The 12,152-nt window shown below is 32.7% G+C and overlaps 1 protein-coding gene across 2 annotated transcripts in view; it reads left to right on the top strand.

Annotated features, from left to right (window-relative positions):
* Positions 1-9,988, top strand: part of LOC106789301 (E3 ubiquitin-protein ligase TRIM9) — a 95,066-nt gene extending 85,078 nt beyond the window's left edge. The window contains exons 5-8 of one of the 2 annotated variants that reach the window (XM_014753396.1): positions 552-724; positions 6,552-6,690; positions 7,725-7,955; positions 8,503-9,988. In XM_014753396.1, coding sequence (XP_014608882.1) covers positions 552-724; positions 6,552-6,690; positions 7,725-7,955; positions 8,503-8,831 — 872 coding nt within the window. In that variant the 3' untranslated portion in view covers positions 8,832-9,988. The remainder of the gene's footprint in view (positions 1-551; positions 725-6,551; positions 6,691-7,724; positions 7,956-8,502) is intronic. The other variant, XM_014753395.1, reaches the window with a different exon arrangement.
* The last annotated feature ends 2,164 nt before the right edge of the window (positions 9,989-12,152 follow it).

The following is a 12,152-nucleotide window of genomic DNA, read 5'->3' as shown; positions in this document are numbered from 1 at the left end:
CAAAAGCGAACACGAACTCGGTTAGTGACCAAACATTTTCTCTCTCTCTCTTTCTCTCTCTTTCATTGAAGTTACCCAAACGGTATTGAAATAACTTTACGAGAAACCGCGACACAGCACATGTCGAGAAAATAAACAGTTTCTCGACTTATTAATGACTATTAGTCTCTATCTGTGAAAATATTCGGCAATGTTTTTTTTTCTCGTACTTCACAACAACTCTTGAATAACTATTTTTATCAGAAATTAATTAACAGAATTGAAAGTCTAGCCACTGGTGTTCAACAATCCGTTTGTGTGTGTGTGATTTTATTCTCACATAATATATTTCTTCTATTTAGTGGAAAAATAAAAGATTTAAACGTGTTGACTGGATAAAAACAAAAGAAATAAAGGAGATAGTTGAAAATAAACAAAAATTAAAACGTTAGTATTGGACTGTATTGGCAAATATTTTCCGGCGAGATTATTTTTATGAAATTTATTGTTAAACGAATTACCATATATTATCAGCATCAAGAGTATTAATGATCGAAAATGTTCATTTTTAGCACCTGGTGCACCATTACTGATTCCGGAAGAATGCAGTGCCGAAAATAACAGCGTTACTGTCGCCTGGCAGCCACCTCCTGGACATGGGGTCATGGGTTGTGCTGGTCAAAGAGGTCCAGCTATCGAAGGTTACCTTCTCGAACTTGACGATGGTTGTGGAGGAGAATTTAGGGTGAGTATACCACTATTACCGCTACTACCATTGCCATCATCTACTCTCTGATCCCCACGAGACGTCTTACCGTCTTCCTATCGTTTTCAAACTTCTTTAACTCTGTGTCTATTTCTCTCTTTCTCTCTCTTACTTCGATCTCAAAGTTCTCCAGACGAGACTTGAAGTAGCTACGTGACCAAAACTCATCGATCACGCGCTATCGAAAAAAAGCAAAAGTAAAGGGAATAAAAGTATCGTATTGAGATATATATACAGCTCGATTAGGATTTTTTAGGAAACAAAGAAAAATAGCTATTTTGAAATAAAAAACTATTAGAAGAAAGAGTTCAAGTTTTTTTATTGGTTTCAATTAAATATATTTATGTGTATATCTAGTTGTATTGAGTATTGATTGAAAATAAGTGGTATTAATCTTCTATAAGACCATGAATTAAGTGAGTTCAAAAGTTCGTGACCGATTTTTTTACATATCGCTTGTAGAATTATATATTGCATACTATCAATTAGGGCGTAATATAAATTGCGTGATATTAAATAAGGGTTGATATTCGGTTGTTATGTTTGTACAAAAGATGTGTATTTTAATTAAATTTTCATTGTAATAAAGAAAATTTAAGATAAAATAAGCACAAGGAGTAGTTACGGCATGTCATGCATTATAAATTTTAGAAAAATTCTAAGTTGAAAAATACTAAGTTGAAAAATTCTGAATGTTTATCAGGACAGCGTTCCAGTTTCAAACTGTTAAAATATGTTTTGTGAAGTTTAGATAAGGCAATTTCCATCTCGACGACGAGCCATCTTCTGATCATTTTTCTGCCATTAATAATGGCGTTGTGAACAATTTAAAATATTATGAACAAAAATGCCAACAAATGAGATTGCTGATAGACTCAATATTGATAAATCAACCGAATTTCGACATTTAAACAAAATTAAATTACAAATCTGACATAAACTTTTGCACTCGGCTAATAAAATAACCGATTAATTTTAATATCTTATCTATATTTTTATTTTTTCAATTTTATTTCAATCATGTGTTACGAAATTAATAAACATAAAATTAATAAATGCTACGCGCGCGCGCGTAAAAAATGATATGTATATTAGTATGATATACGAAGATGAGTTGAAAAGTAGGGAACTTTAATAAAAAAAAAAATACTTATTTTTATTTATATATTAATAAAATAAAAAAGTAAGTTTTATATCAAGAAAGAACTTTTTTCTGTAATATATTGCGCTCAAAGCTTTTCAACCCATCCGTGTAATTGCACAAGTAAAAATTATAGTATTAATTTTACAATGGAAAAAAATTACACTTATGAAGGATTAATTGTTAACAATCGAATGCTTATTATGTAATTAAATTTATAATTAATTAAAATTAATCACACATTGCTTGTTACGAGTTAATCATAAATTACTTTAGATTGAAGCAATTGTCATAATTATCGATAGATATGGTTTATAGTTCAATAGTTATAATATATCTCTATAATAACTGATAGATTGTTTATAAATTTTCTAGTGTAACATTTGGGAAATTCGGCGATAATAATAGGCGTCGCTTGTACGATCGATCGGTCACGATCATGCTTCTATATTTCAATTCAAGTTCAATATTAACTCGTGTATAATTGGAAGATAATTGAACAGCAGTTGGTGGCGAAGGCGAGAGAGGACACGGGCTGAATCGTTGTTTGTTTCGCTCGTATTTCGAATTTAACAGCGAAATTCATCGGAGGGCGTGCTCGTTTCGACGTAATAATTAACGTGTTCGACGTTAATTACAATATACCTCGTTATTTGCCTAACAAGATTTCTACCAACTTTGGCGTACCGGGGAAAAGTTACGAATTAAATTCTTAACTTTTCACGCGTGAATTATCAAAGAGGACGTCGGCGAGAGTACAGACGCGGAAAACTTTTACCTTTACCTGGACTAATTACAAAAAAAAAAAAAAAAAAAAAAAAGAAATAGAAAACACAAGAGGAAGAAAGAAAAGAAAATGATATAGATAAATCTAGTATTAGAAAAGGAGACAAGATTTAAAAATAAAGAGAAAGATAAAGTGAAAAATTTGACGAAGAAAAATGTAGTTTTAGAATTTGTCGATTTCTTTCGTCTACTATTATTAGATACCAATACTAATAATAGAAGAAATAAAGCGAAAGAAATAAGAGATTAAGAAGAGGGGAAAAAAGAAATGAAAACACCATGGTGAAAAAAAAGAAAAATTGAACAAATGTAAGTAAGCTTAAAATTTATCGATTGCTTTCGATTAATGTTATTAAATAATAAATCTAATATACAAGTAGAGCAAAAGAAATAAAGAAGAAGAAGAAGATATAGTTGAAGATAAAGATGAAGAATAAGAAGAATAAAGAAAGAAGGAAATAAATGTGGGAGGCTTTCCTACGAACTAATTTTTATTTACTACCCACTTAATGGCTTTTAATACTTCCTGATCTCACCGAGACTCTCTCGCGCATTAACCCGAAGTCGAGTCTTCCGGCCAATACGAGAAGTACGTGCCTGAACTATGTCGAGCACGACATCACTATCGATTTCAAGTACCTACCTCTTTTCATCCTTTTCTTTCTCCTCTTATTCTCTTTTCTCCTTCCGCAATCGAGATTAATTATATCGCTCGTTTTATGTAATACATAAACTCACTTTAATCTCAATCTCACTTTAAGGAATCAATAATCGTCTTCCGTTTCTCGTAACAGTCACATTCCAGAAGAAAAGATCTTATTTATATTAAATTTCTTCGGTATAATAACCATTATGAATATGCGATCGAAATATCGATCATGAACGAATATTACCTTTTTTTTTTCTTCTGTTTTTCTCTCCTATTCTTTATGCTCATTTATCTTATGCTTTTTTATTTTTCGTTGTTGTTATTCTTTTAAGTAGAAAGCTCTTAAGTAACCTGTTGCAAGATTCAGATGCTAATCGAAAAAATTATCACGAAGGAAATTCTAGAAATTATTTGACGTCTTTCGTTTGGCAGGTTTGAGTAATATTAAAGTCGAGACAAGAATTCGATAGTGTGATACTTCTTGCGCCAGAAGCTGGAATGAATATCGATGAAATGCCATCAACTACGAATTTTGTCCTTTACTCTTCCGTCCTTTGCCAATCTCTTAGTTTATATTCCAAGGAATTTGAAAAAAAATACTTTTTAAATGGAAACACACATTAACAAAAAATTGGTTTCATTAATATATAAATCTTCTTGTATATTTATTATTTAAATTATAAATTATATTATATATATATCAATTATAATATAAAGTAATTCCCGGACTTACGCGAACTCGCATTTACGCAATTTTTTACTTTATCGTAAAACGGAAACATTTTGACTTAATTAAATTAAATTATTAAATATCAAATGTTTGTTCTCAGATTGAAAGTAAGTGGAGTAATCGAACGTTTCATACTTAAATATCTAATACAAGCTCTACATGTAAAAATGTATATGTGCAAGAGTATAAAATATCTGTATGTGAGATCACTTGAGCGACAGTTGATCGAGAATATGGAAGGTTCTAGCGTTGGTTGTGTGGGTACGAGCATGATGAAAATATGTATCATACATGAATCGATAGCTATTGTGAAATGCAAAGTTGTATCCCGACTTACATGATTTACGTCAGTCCCATCTATCGTGTAACTTCAAACTCGAAACTAACCATTTAAATATTTTCTTTGTTTCTTACGATATAAAAAATATTTGTTACTAATAATATTAACCCTTTGACATGCAATGACGTCTGGGAGACATCATTCATATTATGTGTCATTGTAAACTTTGACGTTCACGAGACGTCAAGAATTATTTTCGGCGGTCACCATACAGTATATTATTAGAATATTTAATTATTTCACTCGTTTAATTATTATCCATTAACATTATATATCAGCCTAATTAAATGTTATATAGCAACGCAAATGTCAAAAAAAAAGTGTTCTGTTTTTAAGCTTCCATATAATTGTTCAGTTGGGCCAAATTAAATAGTATTTTTCGGACGCATATAATTCCGTTTTATCTGTATAATACGTTAAAGGGTTAATGCTTTCAAATGAAAAATAATCTTATTTTTAATGTAAAAAAAATTCTAAACATCTAATTACATGTATGAAGATTTGATGAGTGGTTGCAAATAGAAAACAAAAAAAGAAAGGAAACCTTTTTTCAGGCTTATCTCAAGCTCCAATCAAATTACAAAAGATATAAATATATTCATAACGTGCAAAAGGATAAAGAAAAAATATTAAAGAAAAGATAAAAGAGGCATCGATTGAAGGATAATAAGATTTAGGAGAAGGCCTTTTTCTTGAACGGTAACGTCTTCTTGCTCGAATGAATCAAAAGAACTTGTCAGAAAGCTCGTTTGTTCGTTGACACGGAAAAATAAATAGGTGTTCTTTTTCGTTCCACGAATCAGATAAGAAAGAGAGAAAGAGAGATCCTTTTTACGGAACAGAACTTTCCTTTTACGATGCTTCCCGCGAATCCTAACGAAAAAGCAACAACGATCCGAAACTCAATTTCGTCGGCTTATCCGCCGATTCCACGACCTTCTTCCATCTTTCTCTTTCACATACTCGCTCACTCATTCACTCATACATATATACATGCATTCATATATATATATATATATATACATAGAGTAGAAAATTCAGAGTGTCGCGTAAAATTCTGTTGAAAATCTTCGTTCGAGACGTTGGAATTCTTTCTTAACTCCACGACGAATATCTTCAAGATAAAGAAGAGAACGGTTGGAAGAAACGGGAATAAAAAAGGAGATGGGGTAAGAAGACTGGTCGTCGATGAAGAAAAATAAAAAGAAAAAGAAATAGGAGAAATAGAAGTAAAAGTAGAAATAGAAATAGAAGTAGAAGTAGAAGAAGAAGAAGATGAAGAAGAAGAAGAAGAAGAAGAAGAAGAAAGTGGAAAGCGAGAAACCGTGAGAAAGGAGAGAGATCGTGACGGGAAACGAGCTTGATTTAAATATTAAAAGCGAGACGATCGCGATGCCGTAGACGCGAAGAAGTCTCGGAGGAAAAGGTATAAGAACGAAGAAAAGGGGTGGAAATGAGAGGGGAGGGACGGGTGAGAAAAGAGAATTGAGAAGGTGAAGCTAGGAGAATGATTTATACGCGCGATATTGCTTTGCTACGCTAACGAGCACCACGATATAATGGCCCAAGCGACGCGTTATTAATCAGAGCGCAAAAATGTAAGCTTTCTATCGTTTACAAACCATTCCAAAATCCGACCTAATACGATACTGGAGGCGCTAATTATCTCACTCGGTTATATCATCGAATGCTATAGCTCGCTAATCACGAATAGGTGATTAGTGATCGATTTCTATTCTTCTCCCAGCTCGAAATTTCTTTTGTGAAATCTTCATCAAATAAAAGAACCATTTTGTTACTTTCTTTTATCTCGTGTACGTAATATTCGTAAAAGTATATTCAGGTTTTTGATAAGTACACATTTAAAGTACCCTTTATGTATCTGCACATGTATATTATTCATTACAATAAAAGAAAAAACGTAGGTAAGTATTGTTGTTGAAAATATCAATTATCCATTTAACGGAATGAATAGGACTAATATATCAAAATATTCTTGTATGTATTTGTTATTTACATTAAGATAACGATACTTTATTCGGAAGGAATGTTTCCGGTAATCCTTTTATCTTGATTCTCGGTTCCTTTTTTGGTGGAAATATGATAGTAGAGATTTCCGTTTCTTGTTAATGCTAACCGCATGAATTTCGAAATGTGCAGGAGGTGTATTGCGGACGAGAGACCATCTGTACCGTCGACGGGCTACACTTCAACTCGCTGTACAACGCCAGGGTTAGGGCATTCAACAGTGCCGGAGAGGGCGAATACTCTGAGCTGATCGGCCTTCAGACCGCGGAGGGTGAGCTCGTATAACCAACTTGTTCTTTCTCTCTTTCTCCTTCACGTTCTGTTCGACCACATCCCACTACTTCCACTATCCACCACCTCCCTTTTAGAATTTTTTCATCTTTTTTACCTTCCTCCGTGGCAAGGATTCGAGTGGAAAATCGACGTTGGTATCGAGTGGAAGATGAACGATTGAAACTGGCAGCTCGGACTGACGTATTTTCAACGAGTAGATCAAATGATCGGAGAGAGGCCACGCATTGCCAATGACAGATCCGATATTAATCTGTCGTTTTATGTCTACGCTTCTACGCGCGGAAACGAAGTCATGTGTTTGTTTTTCTCATTTTCCCTCTCTCTCTCTCTCTCTCTCTCTCTCTCTCTCTTTCTCATTGTATCTTGTATCTTTTTGAAGAGAATTTTTATTTATTGTTTCGCGATGACAAAGCTCTTTCTAATAATACTCAAGATTACAGTTACAATAATTTTTCTTTAGATAGAGAATTGCTTTTAGTTCATATTATTTCATATTTTTGTATAGCATATTTTTTGTTTAATTTTTGATTCGAAATTTCAATCAAATTTCTTATATTATGGATGTATAATATTGTGAGAGAAGAAGAAAGAGAAGGAGTGTGAGAGAGAGAATGTGAGAAAGGGTATTTGTGTGATTGGAATAATACCACAAGAGCTACCCGTATGTAGTACTCTTTATATTTAACAAACAGAAGTGTTAGCATAATGCTGCATGAAAATTACTAGTCCTCTTTAGAATATTAGATTTTAACGTGCTTAGAATATATCCGTATGCGGGTTTGTTGAAATCGAACATTTAAGTATACGAGCTGGTAGTAATAATGGGTGTCTTTCAAATTTATCAACATCAAACAATTTATCGTTGAAATAAACTTAAACATTATTTTACATTTGATTAGAAATTTACTATTAAATTTTTCTTTTTTGTTCAAAAATATTATATGGAGGAAAGAAATGTTAGAAAAAAATAATAGTAAAATTGAAAGAGATAATAAAAATTCATTGAAACAGTGGCGTGGTTCTCGTGGGCTACTGGTGCTACTGGGATACCGCAGGAAGTTTCGATTTCCGAGGACGCAATGAGTGCTTCCTGCGAAGGTTACGAACATCGTGTGGTCCTCTCTAGCGTTGGATTTTCTAGAGGCATACATTACTGGGAGCTGACCATCGATCGATATCACAGTGACACCGATCCTGCTTTTGGCATCGCTAGAGCTGACGTCGTACGTGATCAAATGCTCGGTAAGCTTATTTTTTCAAGATTATCCCTAAGTATAGTATTCTGTATTTAAATGAAATCGGATTAATTCTATAAATTGTTTTTTTCTTTTCAAAGAAAACTATGTTTTTGCAAAGACTCGTAATAATTTATTAGTCTTACGTAATTTATATAGAAGTTTGCTATTTTGCCATAGTATATTATTTACATAATCAATAAAAATTCATTATTATTTTTATTGAATTCCAAACATAATAATTTAAAACCGATAGAATCATATGAAACATTAACCACATTAAAAGTTACAACAATAAATACAATTTTGTAATAATCTACATCTTTAAACCTTTACATCCTTTTCTATTGTTCAGAAAGTATGATCCTTGAATCACTAAACTTGTCCATTGCAATCGTTATATTTCGAATCTTCACTCAGGTCAGATAGCAAACATTTAATCAAACTCACCGAGTATATATACATACATAAAACACGATCAACGATCGATACTACCTGGTCAGCAACCGATTCGAAATCCCACACACAAGAGCATCGATTTGTGGTGTTCACAGGAAAAGACGACAAGGGCTGGAGCATGTACATAGACCGACAACGATCCTGGTTCATGCATGGTGGTGGTCACGCTCAGAGAACGGAGGGTGGTGTACAACAAGGCTCGACCGTAGGTGTTCTCTTGGACCTGGAGACTACACATACATTACGTTTCTTCGTGAACGATCAAGCCCAGGGCGGTGTGGCTTTCCGTGATCTCTATGGTGTCTTCTATCCAGCTGTCAGTCTCAATCGTGGGGTCACAGTCACTTTACATACTGCTTTGGACGTACCTCGACACTTGCTGGCATCTCACGACGATTACCTTGGCGACATGGTTCAAAGATAGGGGTACCTAAACGTCCTGAAGAAAAGCTTGTTCCAAGAAATGGCTCCGACCGTTTCTTACAGCACCTTCGAGCGTGGCTCCAAGGATTCGGAGGGTTCTGCACAGGTCCAAATGCTCGAGAGTATCATCGAAGAAAGCTTTTGCGAGGCTAACTGTGGCTGATAAACCGAAAGAATTCCTCAGAGGGTTCAACTTAACTCGCAATGTCATTTCTCTCAAAGTAGAGAAATCGATTCTACGAAAACTTTTTCGGACCTTTGATGTGTTCTTACTAGATCGATGTTCTCTCATCTTTTTTCCTCCTTTTTCTTCTATCTTTTCTTCCTTCATTTTTTATACCTAGTATGTGCGCTAGATTTTCTTTCGATGAATCAAATATGGTAAGAGGGAGAAAGAAAAGAAAAATAAAGCGCGTAACTTTTATCTTCTGGACCTGGGAGCACAAGCGAAATAACGATATTTTTTTTTTGAGGAGGTATTTTTTTTTGTTCGAGATTCTCGAATATACGAGTTGATTCGTTGTTTCGAATTTATTAATCGCGAAACGTTCGACGATTTTTTCCATCCGGGTCCTAACCTTATCCATATCGAGGCGATTTATAAATGTAATGGTATGTGTAGACGTTTAAGCTCCATAAAAATATATGATAGAACGTACTTCGAAAGAAAAGAAAAAGAGGAATAGCAAAAGCTTTCTCAACTTACGAATAAAGACGCAAGTTATACGTTTTCTAGTCTCCCTATAGGATTCACATCGTCCCTGCCTCATCGTTACATTATTGTTGGCATTTTCAAAGAAACGATATATCGTTAATTTGTAAAATTGATGAAAGGTCTACCATGATTCGCTGAGCCATGGAATTATCTTATAAAGAAACAAAAATAAGAAAATAAGGTCTCGACTCGACTTCAACCTTTTATCACTTTAAAGCTACCCTCTCGATTTCGAATAAAAACCAGGAACGAAGAGAATCACGTTTAGAATATAAAACAATCGATCGTGCTTTTTTAACTCGTTGTTAATAATACGTTGAGTATCGTAAATGATGATTGTCTAATTGATTTTCAAACATTTTTAAAAAATGTAATAATAACAAGAATAAAATGCATTTAATATGAAGAATAAGAGAATGCATTTTTCCGTGTTTTTATTTTCGAAAACAAAATATAAAATAAATAATTAGATACACATACATATCTATATATTTATATAAAATCAATACGGCATTCAACGTATTAACATTATTTATTAAATGTTTTTGATATAAAAAAGAAAAAAAAAAAAACGTTTAAAATCAGTAATTAAAAAAAGAAAAAATATTCTACGAATCGAAGTATAAAAAATTTGATAAAAAAAGGAAATCATATGAAAAATCAAAAAGAAACTCTACATTTATTGGGATATCCTTTAATCTCAATCTCATGTTATCCTCTTCCCGTATATCCTTTTTTTATCAATTTTGTATATCAATGTCTAGGGACATAGATATAAGATTCGTATCGATCATGGAATTCGAACGTCGAGTGATTTTTCAAGAGAAGAATTCATCCGTGTTCCATGCGTCTTCGATAAGGGAGCATTGTATATAAATGTATATAGAGAAGCATCGATTGTATCACCGATGAAAATAAAAATAAATAAATAAATAAATGAATAAATAAAAAATAATAATAAAAATAATTGCGCCAATTGTAACGTTTACGACTGTATTCGACCAATAAAATGCAGAAAAACAGGAAATAAAGAGAATAAAAATAAAAATAAACATGAGAAACTGATGATAAAGAAAGAAAGAGAAAGAAAGAGACAAATGGATAGATGAAAAGCATTTTAAAGCGAACACGAACGCTCGCTCGAATATATATGCATCATGTTTCCAACCTTATTTTACCTCTCAGATTCTTCTCTCTTTCTTTTTTCAACCCCTTTACGAAGCCCTAAGTCGGTTCTCGAACCCTTCCTAAAAGTTCTTGCCATCGGTTTCAGCGACGACGGCTGTTACAGTTGGTGGTCTGTACGAGTGAGAAGGATAAAGAAACGAAGAGAGAGAAGTTTCCTTTTCGATGATATCACAGCTGCTCGCAAAATCCTATGCCTCGAAATCTTCATTCAAGAATGAAAGAAGGGGAAAGAGAGAGAGAGAGAGAGAGAAAGAGAAAGAGAGAGATGATTTATGATGAACGGTCCGCTTTTACTGAGTGCAATTAGTCCAAACATACCTCACTTTCTTAACGATACTGAATCTTTCTTTATTTTCTTTCTCTCTCTCTCTCTCTCTCTCTCTCTCTCTCTCTCTCTCTCACTCTCTCACTCTTTTTCTTTGTTTCTACGAACTTCTCTTTTACAGAAATATTAAGTTTATTGACTAAAGAATTTCATATTAAAAAAGAGCAAGAGTCAGAATTAACATTATTTTGCATGCTTTCACAAAACAAGGATCTTAGAAATATTACAAAAGTTGCATAATTTTTAATAAATATGGACATTCTCAATGTAATAAGATAAAATGTTTGAGGAATAAGAAAAAAATATTAAAACGTAAGTATTAACATTAAAAAGTAATTATTAGAGCATTGTTATCATATTCACCCTATTTATTGAGTTAATCAATAAGCAATATCAGAATTTTCAATGTTTTTTATTTAAATATAAACAATGTTAGAATTTTTTCTTGAAAATTTCGACATTATTTTATAAATATAAAGTAATAAAAATTCTGATATTGACCAATGCAATAATTAACAATACAAAAAAGAGTAATTTTCATTGATTCAATACACTTATTCCATAAACAAATTATCGAAGAATGATTAAATTGATATAGAATGTCGATATAAATGATCAGTATGTCTAAACATAGCAACGAACATTATATAGGTAGAAATATAATAAAAGAGAGAAAAATGTTCATAGTATATTCAAACGATAACAAAGTAAGTAAGTAGCAAGTCAGGTAGAACATTGGTTAGTTCCGTTTCAAAACTGGCCTCGTCTTCATCACAAATCGTTTTCCGATTGAAAGCACCAATTTTATTCTTCGGTAAACGTCGTATTTGCATTTTAAATCAATAAAAGTACTTACTCTTTCGATTTTAATATCGATATTGTAGTAAAAATGTGTTCGAATCTACGAATGGATGGTATTTTTGAGAAAAAAAAACAAAAATCATTGCCAGAAGAACGAATACGTCGCTTAAAACAGGCAAAGAACTTCGGAATGGGTAAGTATTCTTTTTGCGATGAATTATTTTATTTTTCGAACAAAACAATATTATTTGATCAAAACGTTAATTGATATCAACAACATATATGAGATAAAT

The sequence above is a fragment of the Polistes canadensis genome, unplaced genomic scaffold, assembly GCF_001313835.1.
Source record: "Polistes canadensis isolate GaletaPanama2010 unplaced genomic scaffold, ASM131383v1 scaffold_176, whole genome shotgun sequence".
NCBI classification, from domain to species: Eukaryota; Metazoa; Arthropoda; class Insecta; order Hymenoptera; family Vespidae; genus Polistes; species Polistes canadensis.
This window is presented reverse-complemented; position numbering and strand designations above follow the sequence as displayed.